This window comes from Phaseolus vulgaris, chromosome 1 (genome assembly GCF_000499845.2).
Source record: "Phaseolus vulgaris cultivar G19833 chromosome 1, P. vulgaris v2.0, whole genome shotgun sequence".
NCBI lineage: Eukaryota > Viridiplantae > Streptophyta > Magnoliopsida > Fabales > Fabaceae > Phaseolus > Phaseolus vulgaris.
Window position 1 is genome coordinate 40768792 of NC_023759.2, and position 11791 is coordinate 40780582.

The following is an 11791-nucleotide window of genomic DNA, read 5'->3' on the forward strand; positions in this document are numbered from 1 at the left end:
TAAAGTATGCTTTTAAAACACAATACATATTTTAGTCTCTCTTTAGGTAGACTCAAGGCTTATGTATAACTTACACAACGCTTCTTTCTCTATTGTTCTAATTATATGCCATGATTAATAGACAATAATAAGAGCAATTTTGTTTTTGTTTTACATTTTTAATCTCTTCAAGATATTTCTCTTTTGCTTTAATTTCAATTTTTAAATATTCTTGGTCACTTCTATAATTGAAAAATTATTAATTTAGTTTTTTAAATTATAATAGTCTATCAAGTAGGTTTTTCAAATTAACAAAACAGGAATATAGTCTCTCAAATTGTACATCTTTAATAAATTTAGTTCTTGAAATTATGATGGGTAGTCAAATATATTAATGAAATAAATCAAATAACAAAATATTCTTAAAATTATAATTTTTTAATCAGGTTTAAAATTATAATAAAAAAAAATGCTGTACATAATTATAAAGGCTTAATTTTATGCACACATATGAAAATTTTTGGATTTAGAATATCAATCAACAAGTAACATTGTGAATGAGCCAACTATAATTATATTAATAGTTTAACCTATTAATAGAAATAATGACATATGACTAGTTTAGATAAATAAGTCTCATTAAATCTTCCTTCAATTTTACTGATTAAAAGCACATTTAAGTTAAATCTAACGGATTGAAATCAAAATTGATCAATTCAGAACTCTTAAATCATGATTAAAAGTTAACTTAACCTTCCAAATTATCAAATGTTAATCATACTTACCATGCATGCATGAATTATAACCCTATAATAACAAAATAATAATAATAAAGAACCAATAGATCATACACAAAATTTGCAACTAATGAATTAAGTGACCAATCTAATCCAGTAATACATGCAAGTGATGATAATATTAAAGTCCTTCACTTCTCCCTTTTCCTTAAATGAGAAAAAAAAAATGATTTAGTTTCTTCAAGCTTGTTTAATGGTAGTAGAAAAAGTTTATAATTTTTGTGGGCTAATATGGATTGGTTTAAGTGGGTAGAAAAATGAAAAAAAAAAAAAAGATAGAGGGAGAGGAGAGTGCTGTTGATGTTTCTAGTTAGTAATACAGAAAGAAAATTAACAAAGTGTTTGTTTTGTATAAAAATTATTATGTACATAAATAAATTATTAAAGGTTAAATCAATTCATTTTAATTCAAAATGGTTACTATTATCTGTATATTTACCAACTCTGAGTTTTATGCTACTAAAATGGACTTTTGGGCTAAATGCACGTCCAGGCCCATATGTGTCCGAAGAAAAAAAATATATTTAATATTAGTTTGTCATAATTATTTATAAAATTATATATATTTTGTATAAAATATTTAAATAATCCATTTTATTTTACGTTGATTATAATTTCCAAATTTGATTTTTCTATTTCAAATTATCATGTAAAATAAATAAAAAAACAAGTAAATTATACAAATTAACCTATACATAAAGTAATTTTAGTTTATAGAAAAATTAATATAAGTTTTCCTTCCTATTTTTTGTTTTGTTTTAGAAATATTTAACAAACAACTTGAGGTTGCTTAAGCTAGGTCTCTTCTTGCCAAACAATATATCAACACCTGAAATTCTTCAATTAAGACTTTCCTTACTGTACACTGTAGTGTTGGATTTGCACAAGTGATGCCTTTTATAGGCAAAAATTTAATAATAATAGAATAGTAGGAACTTAGCAAACACGTCAAATAAATTGATTACAACATATTTGTTTCTTGGGTACAATAGTAACATAATTAATTCATTTCATAAACATCTCAACCTTTTATTTCACATTAAAGTAACTTGTTATATCTTAGAAATTATAAATGTTTAGAGAAATATAAACAAAGATATGAGCGGAATTTTTCTTAGACGTGTTGTTCTCAGTTTTTAAGGCATAGGCTTCTTGATCTTCAATTTCTCTCGACTTTTCGGTCTTCGAGTCCTCGACAGGGACACTTGTGTTTATATTTTCACGCTTAAGTCAATTCTTAGTCTGAGTAAAGTATGTTAGTTTAAAATTAATATTACCTTTAGCCTTAGGTGTTTTTCTATTTATACTAGTTGTGTTAGACCTTTGGTTGTATGGATGATTAGGTCGGACTCAATAGAATTCAATTGTCTTTCAATCATGATTTGTATGTTACCACCATGAAGTACTTGTTAATGACGCTTATATGTTGTTCAGGATACCGAGATGACGGATAGTTCTCGATACTCGACAATACATTAGTACTTGACAATACACTAAAATCTCACAATTTTGATATTTGATTGTACACTGATACTTCATCATCATCTTAGCATTCAGTAGTACATTGATGTCAAATAATTTTCAATACTCAAATACTTACATCAATTTTCAATACTCAATTACTTAAGAGTACAATATAACATTAACATTCATAACGAACGTGTATGGATAATAGTGTTGAATAAAACAAAAATAAAAAATAAAGAATTGTACCTTAACTATAACTATAATATTTATTTGGTGATGTACTCACAAGAAATGGTTCCAATTTTACTGTACAGATTATACCTGAATGGTCTCATTAAACTAATAATTGTTACAAAATAACAGAGAAACAAAAACAAAGGGTAAATGAAAAATATAAATTGGCAAACATAATAATTGTTGGATCTTGGATGGTTGCAATTGGACAGTAGGAGGCAAAGAACATAATATATTAAAGGTGTGTAAAGATAAGTTTGTTGATTTTTTTTTTATATAATTTTTATTTCTTTTTTCAAACCAGTGAAATGACTGGTGTTCTAAGTATATGTAATATGCATTACGGTTGGCATTGGGATGCAGAGTTAATATTGTTTGGCTTTACTAGTATGGAAGGAAAAGATTGATAATTTAGAATAGTAATGACTAATAATAATTAACAAAAATTCTAAAAGAAGGTGAGTGTATATAAATACTTGGATTTAGATTAGTAGTAAGATGTGACTGATTAAAATTTTATTATTTTAAAAATATTTAAATTAGAATGTAGTGCAGAAATAGATTGAATAGTTGTATAAAGAAGATGTGGGAAGGAAAGATGCTTGATATGAATTAGAGGTTGTTTCCAGGACGTAATTGATATTTAGATAGTTATGGATGGTGTTAATAAGAAATAAATCAAGGAAAGAAGGAGAAAAGAAGTGTGTAGTAGAAGTTCCGTAGTGAGTAATAGGAACAGAAATAGTTGGAAAAGGGGAGCAAGAATGTAAATACCAAAAATAGAGCCCCTTTTAAAAAAAAGAAAGAAGCTTTTTGTAAGCAGGATAAAGGCACCCACATTGTGCAAAGTGGGAAGCTAACTACCCAGCAGAGAAAAAAAGCAGAGTTAAGTGAGTGCAAGCTCGCCAATTTCACTTTCCGCTTCATGTAGTTTCTGAGTCGCCCGATTCAACTTCACTCGTCCCAGTCCAAGCTCAAACTCCTGCTCATGGCTAATAACCCTTCCGACGCTCCCGCCGACGATTTCCTTGAACAAATTCTCGGCCTCCCGACCTTCGCTTCTGCCGACTCAGGCCTCTCTGCCGCCGATGTTGGCCTCTCCGGTACTACTTCTCCGACTTCGATGATGCTGCAGCTCAACTCTGCCGACGCCAACGCTCACCTCACCGGCGCCGCCTTCCACGCGCCGGTGTATCAGTTAGGTCTTAGCTTGGACCAAGGCAAAGGAGGGTTCATGAAGCCCGAGGAAGCCTCCGCTAGCGGAAAGCGGTATCGTGACGACGTCGTTGATGGTAGAGCTAAGAATGTAAACCTCCACCTTTTTCGATTCTCTTCTTTTTGGATATGATTTTAAATTCAGACTGAGTTCTGTGCTTTGCATCAATTAATTGTTTCGGTCTAATATGAGAGTTTGTTTCAGGGGAGGTTTTATATGCTTAAGATTACTTTACTTTGATTGCCATGTTCGAATTACCTCCATTGCATTTACATCAAGCAAAGAAACGGTTTTAAAGGTCGATGAAAAAAGTACCTAGGAGTGGAATGGTGTTTTCCTTCCAAATTAAAGTATATAAAAAATTAAACTTATTGGAGTTTCATGTTGACGGATTTGTTAGGTGCGCAGTTGTTTTTTAGGGTAGTCAACTTGGTATAGACGCGGCAATAACATGGCTGTTGGGTATATTGTTAGATTTCTTAGGTTTGCATATGATTTATTGAGTTAGGTTATCTATACCTTTTGTAGGCACTTATGGTTACCTTCTGTAATCTTTAAACCTCTTAAATCATGTAGAATGTTTATGTTTGACTTTGAGTAATCCTTGAATGATTGTTTTCTTGTGAGAATCTTCTTTTTCTTTTCCCTGTTCTTATTCTTACTGGATCAAGTAGCATTTGTTATCCGGTTGGTAATTCATAACCCTCTTGTAGGTTTTTCATGGGCAACCCATGCCTCCTACTATGCCCGCTGCTCCACATCCTCCAGCAATACGCCCTAGGGTGCGGGCCAGGAGAGGACAGGCTACAGATCCACACAGCATAGCTGAACGGGTGAGCTTTTAGATGCTTGAATACAGACTGTTTGCTGGTTATGATACTTAACCTTTAAACTGTGGGTTAAGGTGGTAGCTCATTCTGTCTTCCATGTTACCTTTTGATTACAGTTGCGCAGAGAAAGAATAGCAGAAAGAATCAGGGCGTTGCAAGAACTTGTTCCTAGTGTCAACAAGGTATGTGATTTCTCTTGCGTATCTTCTTATTACTAAATGTGGTCTTGCATTTGTCATTAGCAAGTGGAATAGACTTTGGTAAAGTAAAGTGTATTAGCATGCTGTTAGAAATGATAAAGAATATCAAGTTAACATTTACATAAGATGTGTATTTGTTATTATTCCCTTTAATTTCTAGCTTGTTGATTTTATAATAACACAGTTTATGATCAATTTCAATTTGTGTTTAAGTAGATTCATCTCTTGCTAATAAAAATGATATTTGTAAAAAAATATTGCAAAAATTAAAAAACAGTGCCAAAAGTGGACCCTTTTTCCAGGTTTGCTTGTGACTTATCTGTCTTCTTTCTTGGGGGATATTGTTCATTACATACTTGTTTTGTACTTAACCATCTCCACTTACACTGTTGACTTTCACACATTCTGTCTTCCTTTTACAATACACCTTAGAAAAAGATGCCATTACTTTCATACTTTATTGTGAACATTTAACTTTTACAAAATAGGAAGCTTTTGCATGTAAAATTGCTTCAATTTATTGAATATTTATGGCTTTTCAAGAGCTTTTTTTTGCACAAATAAAGCAATGAGTTTGTTAAAGCTGAACATTTTTGTAAATTCTGCTGAGCTTGCCCGAATGCAATGTGTTAAGTGTAAACTACATGATCTCCCTTTCCTGTTTGGGAATTTTAAAGTAGGCATTATTGTTCAATGGGAGGAATTTAATCCAGGATAACTTTAAAAAATTGGAATAGCATCTGCATAGTGTGCATGAAAATTGAAATTTTAAGAATACTTAGTATAATAGTATCAAATAATTGAACTAGATTTCAGCCATGGTTTTGTATGATATGTGTGATATGATAGCTCTGTTTTGCTGCATGGCTGCTGAGTGTTTGTAGAAAAAGAGAAAATTCCTGAATTATTTTATTTTTTCTAATATTATGGTGCATTTCTACTATGTTCAGACGGATAGAGCTGCCATGTTAGATGAAATTGTGGATTATGTCAAGTTCCTAAGGCTTCAAGTGAAGGTAAAATGCTATTGTTCTCCTCAGCCATTCTGCTTTAATTTTTCAAGTTAGGTCTCAATTTGTAATTAATGACAGTTTATAATGATCTATCATAATTTGCTGGGTATTACCTGTTAAATCTATTAACCTTCACGGTTTTATCCCCATCTCAATGAGGTCAATTAGTTAGGATTCAACTCATTATCATGAATCCCACAATACTGTGGTTGCCACTTGCCACTTTGGATGAGAACTTGTTGGCCAATTAAGACTGGAAAATATCTAAATACAGTCAAATGGTAACATTTTCCGGCTGCTTAATGCGCTGTAGTTATTTTAAACCGTCCAATAACTTTTAAGGGTTTTTTGTTGGAATGCCATTATTATTTGAACCATGATATCAATATAAAAGCAGAAGGCTTTTCTCTCTAGCCAAATTTAGATTTGTAGCAGTGTGAAATTGAGACTGCAAAGGACTTCCAATGACTTGATTCATCTACCTTTCAGGTTTTGAGCATGAGTAGATTGGGTGGAGCGGGTGCAGTGGCACCACTGGTAACTGACATACCATTATCATCAGTTGAGGTGATTATTGTGAAGAAATAGTTGAAATAATTTTGTTTTTAATATCTTCAAGAGATATAACGAATTTGGTGATGATCAGGAAGAAGGTGGTGAAGGTGCAAGAAACCGACCAGCTTGGGACAAGTGCTCAAATGATGGCACAGAAAGACAGGTAGCTAAGCTTATGGAAGAAAACGTTGGGGCTGCCATGCAGTTTCTTCAATCAAAGGCTCTCTGTATAATGCCCATCTCACTAGCATCGGCAATTTACCAGTCACAGCCACCGGACTCTTCTAGTATAGTCAAGCCTGAAACTAATCCTCCTTCTTAGACCTGAGGCACATTTTTAGCAATCTATTATTGGTCCCCTCATGGGGCTCACCTAATACTGCTGGGACCCACGGCTAACGCGTTATTTGTCTGTTCCAAAACCCATAAATAAGTCACTGGAAAGCATCAAGTTGCAATCAAAGTCAGATGCCATAATTCTTCCTTTTTCGCCTTTGTTTCAGCTTTTGTCAATACAGGGTTCGATGTCAATGCCTTGGAAAATACAAACAAACCCCTATCTTGTCTTACCGAATTTCAAGTAAAGAGGAAGAAATTGTCAAAAGTTGAATTGATATGCTTCTCTTTTTGTTTGTGTCAAATGGTGGGTAGTGGACCATGATGTAAGCGCTTTTGTAGTGGGCTGTGGGACCTTTTGAAAGGTTAGGGTGGTGTGTATACTTTTAATAGGGAAGCTGAAATGGACACTAGCTGCTTTAACAATGTTGGGCTATGGCCAGTCCTGCAAAAAAATGATGGTGCTTTTTGTTTGTTTAGGGCGTGTGTGAGTTGTTTACTCAAAATTAATTGGCAGCTTTTCTCTATTCATCTGAATCATCATTAAATTTTGATTCATCAGACGGAAATGGAAGCAGAAATGTGGGTGCTCCTTTCACCCAATCCTTGTCAATGTATAAACTATAACCTTATTCAAGTGACTGGAAGCCTTGACTTAACTCATCAATAGGTAAAGAAAGGCAAACAATTTTGATTTAAGGGGATATTCAGTTGAGTTTTCCAAGTCTTTTTCTACCTGAGCAAAATTCTTGCAGATTTTTGAAGTTTTTTTTTTCTTTTTGGAAGAATGTAATGGGTTTTTTAAGTTTTTTTGAAAGATTTTTCTGATTATATTTGTAATTTAGATTTTAAAAGATTTATAAAATACAAAAGAATTTCATATGTTGTATAAGAGAATTATAAGTATTATGTATATTTGACTTTTTTCATGGTGAAATAAAAATCACCTATCTTATTTATTAAATTATATCTTATGTTTTTTTTTATTAGAGACTCGGGAAAAAGTATATGATGTTGAGGTTATTTGGTTGAAATTTTAATTTTTTTAATTGATAAAAAAGTAAAATTATAAATTTGTTTTTATATTTAAAAATAGTTGAAAAAGTTAATTTATTAAATTGTGCATTTTAGTTGTTTTTAATTAAAACAATATTTTCAATACTGTCTAAGAACTAATTTTGAATAAAATATAAATTACGTAAAAATATCAAAACATGACTTTAAATAAAATATGAATTAGTAAAAATGTTGAAATATGAAAAGTTATCATAAATTATTATTATTATTATTATTTTAATATTTGTAATCGTTAAAGATATGTGCTAAAATTTAGAAATACATTAAATTTTAATAAGTTAAAGTAATTTAGAAATACATTAAATTTTATAAGTTAAAGTAAAATTATCTATAACAAATATTAAATGCGCATGGTACAATTCATAATATGAATAGAAGAAAAAAAGTTATAATATTTCAGTTAAAAAAAGTCAAATATTTCAGTTAAAAAAATATTACTTTTTATTATATGAAAATTTATTAAATAAATATAAATTACTATGTTCTATTAAATTTAAATAATATTACTATTTTCTATTAATTTTTTATAATTAATATTATTATTACATAAATTTATTTTTATAATTCATAGTTATATTTATTTATTATTATTCATGCTACCATATTATTGATAATGAATCAATATTAAATAAAAAAATAATATTAAAATATTTGTAATTATAAAAAAATTTAATAAAAAAATAATTTTTATATTATATTCAACACGTCAGTCACTGACCCATTTCTGGCTCCCACTTGCAAGAACTGTCGGACCCTGGAACAACCTGAGAACAAACACTCTCCATATTCAAAAAGAAGAAATTTTCTGGAGAAGTTTCAACAGCTGGAATACTGGTTCTCCTAACCCACTGTCGTTTAGGAACCTCAGTAGCATGACCCGTGCTCCCACTGCCATAAGTACCTCTGACTGGTCTACCTTCATTCTGAATCTGACCTATGGCTCTGGGTTTCTCTCTTGTAAAGACAACCCTCTTCTGCCCACGAGATTCTGTAAACCGGACTTTGTTTATCTTCTGAACTGAGATGGTCACTCCCTCAAACGGTAATCCGACCATATACAACGAACCTCTCTTTCTTCCGCAGGCTATGACAAGATTTCCCTTGACAACCTTCCACTGTTGATTTTCGAACTTCACTTCATGTACCTGTTAGTCCAACTGCCTAACACAAATCAAACTTTTCGTCAAGCTTGGAACAACTCTGACATCCTTCAAAGTCCAGAAACCAACTGGTGTCTTCAACACTATGTCACTCATGCCCGTAACATCAAGAGTTCTGTTGTCCGCTAATCTTACATTTCCAAAGTCTCCAATAACTAGATTCTGCAATGCTTCAAAATCCATGACCCAGGAATCCACACTGCTATCCGCGCAACAGACTAAAAGGTCCTCATCTGCGAAGTCTTTTGCAATGTTGACTTATTTATCATTTGGGCATTGATTCCTGAAATGTCCCACCTCCTTGCAGTTCCAACATGTTACACTTGAGCAATCCCGAGTCTTTGACTGACTTTTTCTTTTGTTCTGGCTCCCACTATCTCTTCTATTTTTCTTACCTCTGATGACATATAGCGATTCACTACATAATTCCCCAAAACTCCTTCTTCGGACATCATCGCCAAGAATGAGATCACGAATCTTCTCAAAAGTGAATCCATCGGATCTCGCTGAACTAGTAAATGTTGTAATCGTTCCGGACCAACTGTTAGGAAAAGACAATAGCAGTAGTAAAGCTTGAACTTCATCATCGAACTTAATGTCCACTGACATAAGTCTGGCTAAGATCAAATTCATTTTATTAATGTGCTCAGTAACTGAACTGTCTTAACTTCGTGCCACAGCGAAAAACAGTCACACCCCGCGCCTAACACCGCACCGTCACTGCTACACCAGCAGAAAAAAGCACGCACCACCCTGCGTCTTCCGTCATTGCCATTGCAATGCACCTTCGTGCCGTCTTGCTCACCACACGCACCTGCACCTGTTCGCCGCGAAACGCGATCCGTCGCCGCATTGACTGGACATGACCATATTACGAGCAAGCCATCTGCACAAAGTCGCGAGCCGCCACCACTTCTGTTGCGACCCACACCACTACACGTTGCACCGCCTACTGCGTGCACCTGTCGCGAGTCGCAGGTTTGGGTTGTTGCGAGTCTTGGGCCACCGTGAAACCCTAACTTTGGGACACCGCTGAAACCCTTGTGAAACCCTAGCTTTGGGACGCTGCTGTCGCCGCTGCGAAACCCTAACTTTGTGACGCTATTGCAGCCCCTGCAAAACCTTAGCTTTGGGACGCTGCTGCCGCCTTTGCGAAACCCTAGCTTTGGGATGCTACTGCCGCCTCTACGAAACCCTAACTTTGGGACGTTGCTACCACCTCTGCGAAACTCTAGTTTTGGGACGATACTGCAGCCACAATTTTGATGTCTCGTAGATTAATTTTGCTGATCGGATCTCTAGTGTGTAAACGAACCAAGCTCTGATGCCACTTGATGGGAAAAACGCACACGTAAGCAACACACACAATCATGAATCAACTGCAGACAAATAAACGACACAAGATTTAACGTGTTTCGGTCGCCAATTGCAACCTACATCCACACAGACAACTATTAGGTTTTCATTCTATCTTATTGCACACAAAATTACAAGCACAATGATATTTTAAATAGAGATAATAAAGTGGACACAATGATTAAGCTCACTTACTAAACATAGTGTCTAGTCAGCTCATCGCAATTTGTCATGTCTTCATACCCAACAAAATATACTCAAATTTTATATTGAGTTTCATTAATGAAGTGAAGCTAGTTCAAGCTTTGCAAAAGCGATATTAACAACTCGTGAATAATTTGTTTATATAAATTAATAAAAATATTTTCGTAACCTTTGTTATTTATATATTTATGATCAAAATATGTAGATTTTGTTCAGAACCTTAAAATTCGTTTTGCAGTTCTTTTTACTGGTCAATAGTTATGAAACAAATTATTTACTGGATCATGACAATGTAATAGTTTAGAATGTTTCAATTCCACATGCCAAATGTACATGTTGAACACATATTTATCGTAAATTGTCATCTTGAATTAAAATGTGTATTAAATATTGAATTGATAACTTGTTAAAAATAATTTTAAACTTTCGTAAAGGGGTGTGTTCAAAAGAGTGTAAATGCATTATTTGCTCATATATAATATTAAACAAGCTATTTCTAAGCTCAATTTAAATTTTCTCCGCACCAATCATAATTCTAAAGTTATAATCTATTTAGTTAAAGTTTAGGAGGCCAATAATAATTAACCAAACTTAATTAACTATTATTTTGGGTCACTAGTTAATAACTAATGTGTAATTTCTTTTATAAATATTAGATTAAAATTGAAGATTTTACAACTAAACTTCCGTTTAATTTTTGGGGACCATATGTTAAAAGGTAATTTTGGTATTTTTGAAAAATGTAAGGGTGCAGGAAGAAAAATGTAGAGGTGCAGACCCAAATCTCTATATCATATAAAAAATTTGAGTAATTCACCAAGGGTACAGGCCCAACACACAATACGCACTTCGTTGTCCGATTTGACCCAAATCCAAATAATACGTGGGGGAGGACCTCAAATTGAATGAAAAAAGTTTATAATTAAAAAAAAAAAAACATTAAATTTGAATATTTTTAACTAATTTTTTTTTTAATGAAGATAATAATATGCATGCAACACATTATAAACTAAGATATCCCAACAAAATTGAGGTATCAAACTCTCTCAATCAGTTATATCATGTTAAAAATTGTTTAAAAAAATATACATTAAATCCAACCTACTTTATTTTTCTAGCATGACCGTTTGCGTTAATAAACTTCAGGATTGAAAAATCTAACAAAGAATTATTCATATAACCCTTGACAAAGAACGAGCGTGAGTAATTAGTACTTTAGTCATATTAATAGCTTTTGTTTATATTACGTAACTGCCAAATAGTACAGAAGAAAAAAAGAATTAATAACAACACAAAGTAACATGTCATAAACACTGTTTACCATACATAATTTTTCTTAGAATATAATAAAAGAAAGTGAAGTCTAA

The 11791-nt window shown here is 32.7% G+C and overlaps 1 protein-coding gene across 1 annotated transcript; it reads left to right on the forward strand.

Moving 5' to 3' along the window:
* The first annotated feature begins 3273 nt into the window (after window positions 1-3273).
* LOC137814259 (transcription factor UNE12-like) lies at window positions 3274-7264 on the forward strand. The gene is made up of 6 exons (XM_068616885.1): window positions 3274-3783; window positions 4407-4526; window positions 4640-4705; window positions 5674-5739; window positions 6226-6303; window positions 6383-7264. Exons 1-6 carry the CDS (start codon window positions 3466-3468, stop codon window positions 6611-6613), a joined length of 879 nt encoding a protein of 292 aa, XP_068472986.1. The 5' UTR covers window positions 3274-3465; the 3' UTR covers window positions 6614-7264.
* The last annotated feature ends 4527 nt before the right edge of the window (window positions 7265-11791 follow it).

What these genes read in the sequence shown, in the direction of transcription:
- LOC137814259 (XM_068616885.1), top strand. Translation starts at nt 3,466, where the DNA reads ATGGCTAATAACCCTTCCGACGCTCCCGCCGACGATTTCCTTGAACAA. An exon ending in TTGTTCCTAGTGTCAACAAG is followed by an intron (nt 4,706 to 5,673) that starts GTATGTGATTTC and finishes TACTATGTTCAG; the next exon opens with ACGGATAGAGCTGCCATGTT. An exon ending in TCCTAAGGCTTCAAGTGAAG is followed by an intron (nt 5,740 to 6,225) that starts GTAAAATGCTAT and finishes TCTACCTTTCAG; the next exon opens with GTTTTGAGCATGAGTAGATT.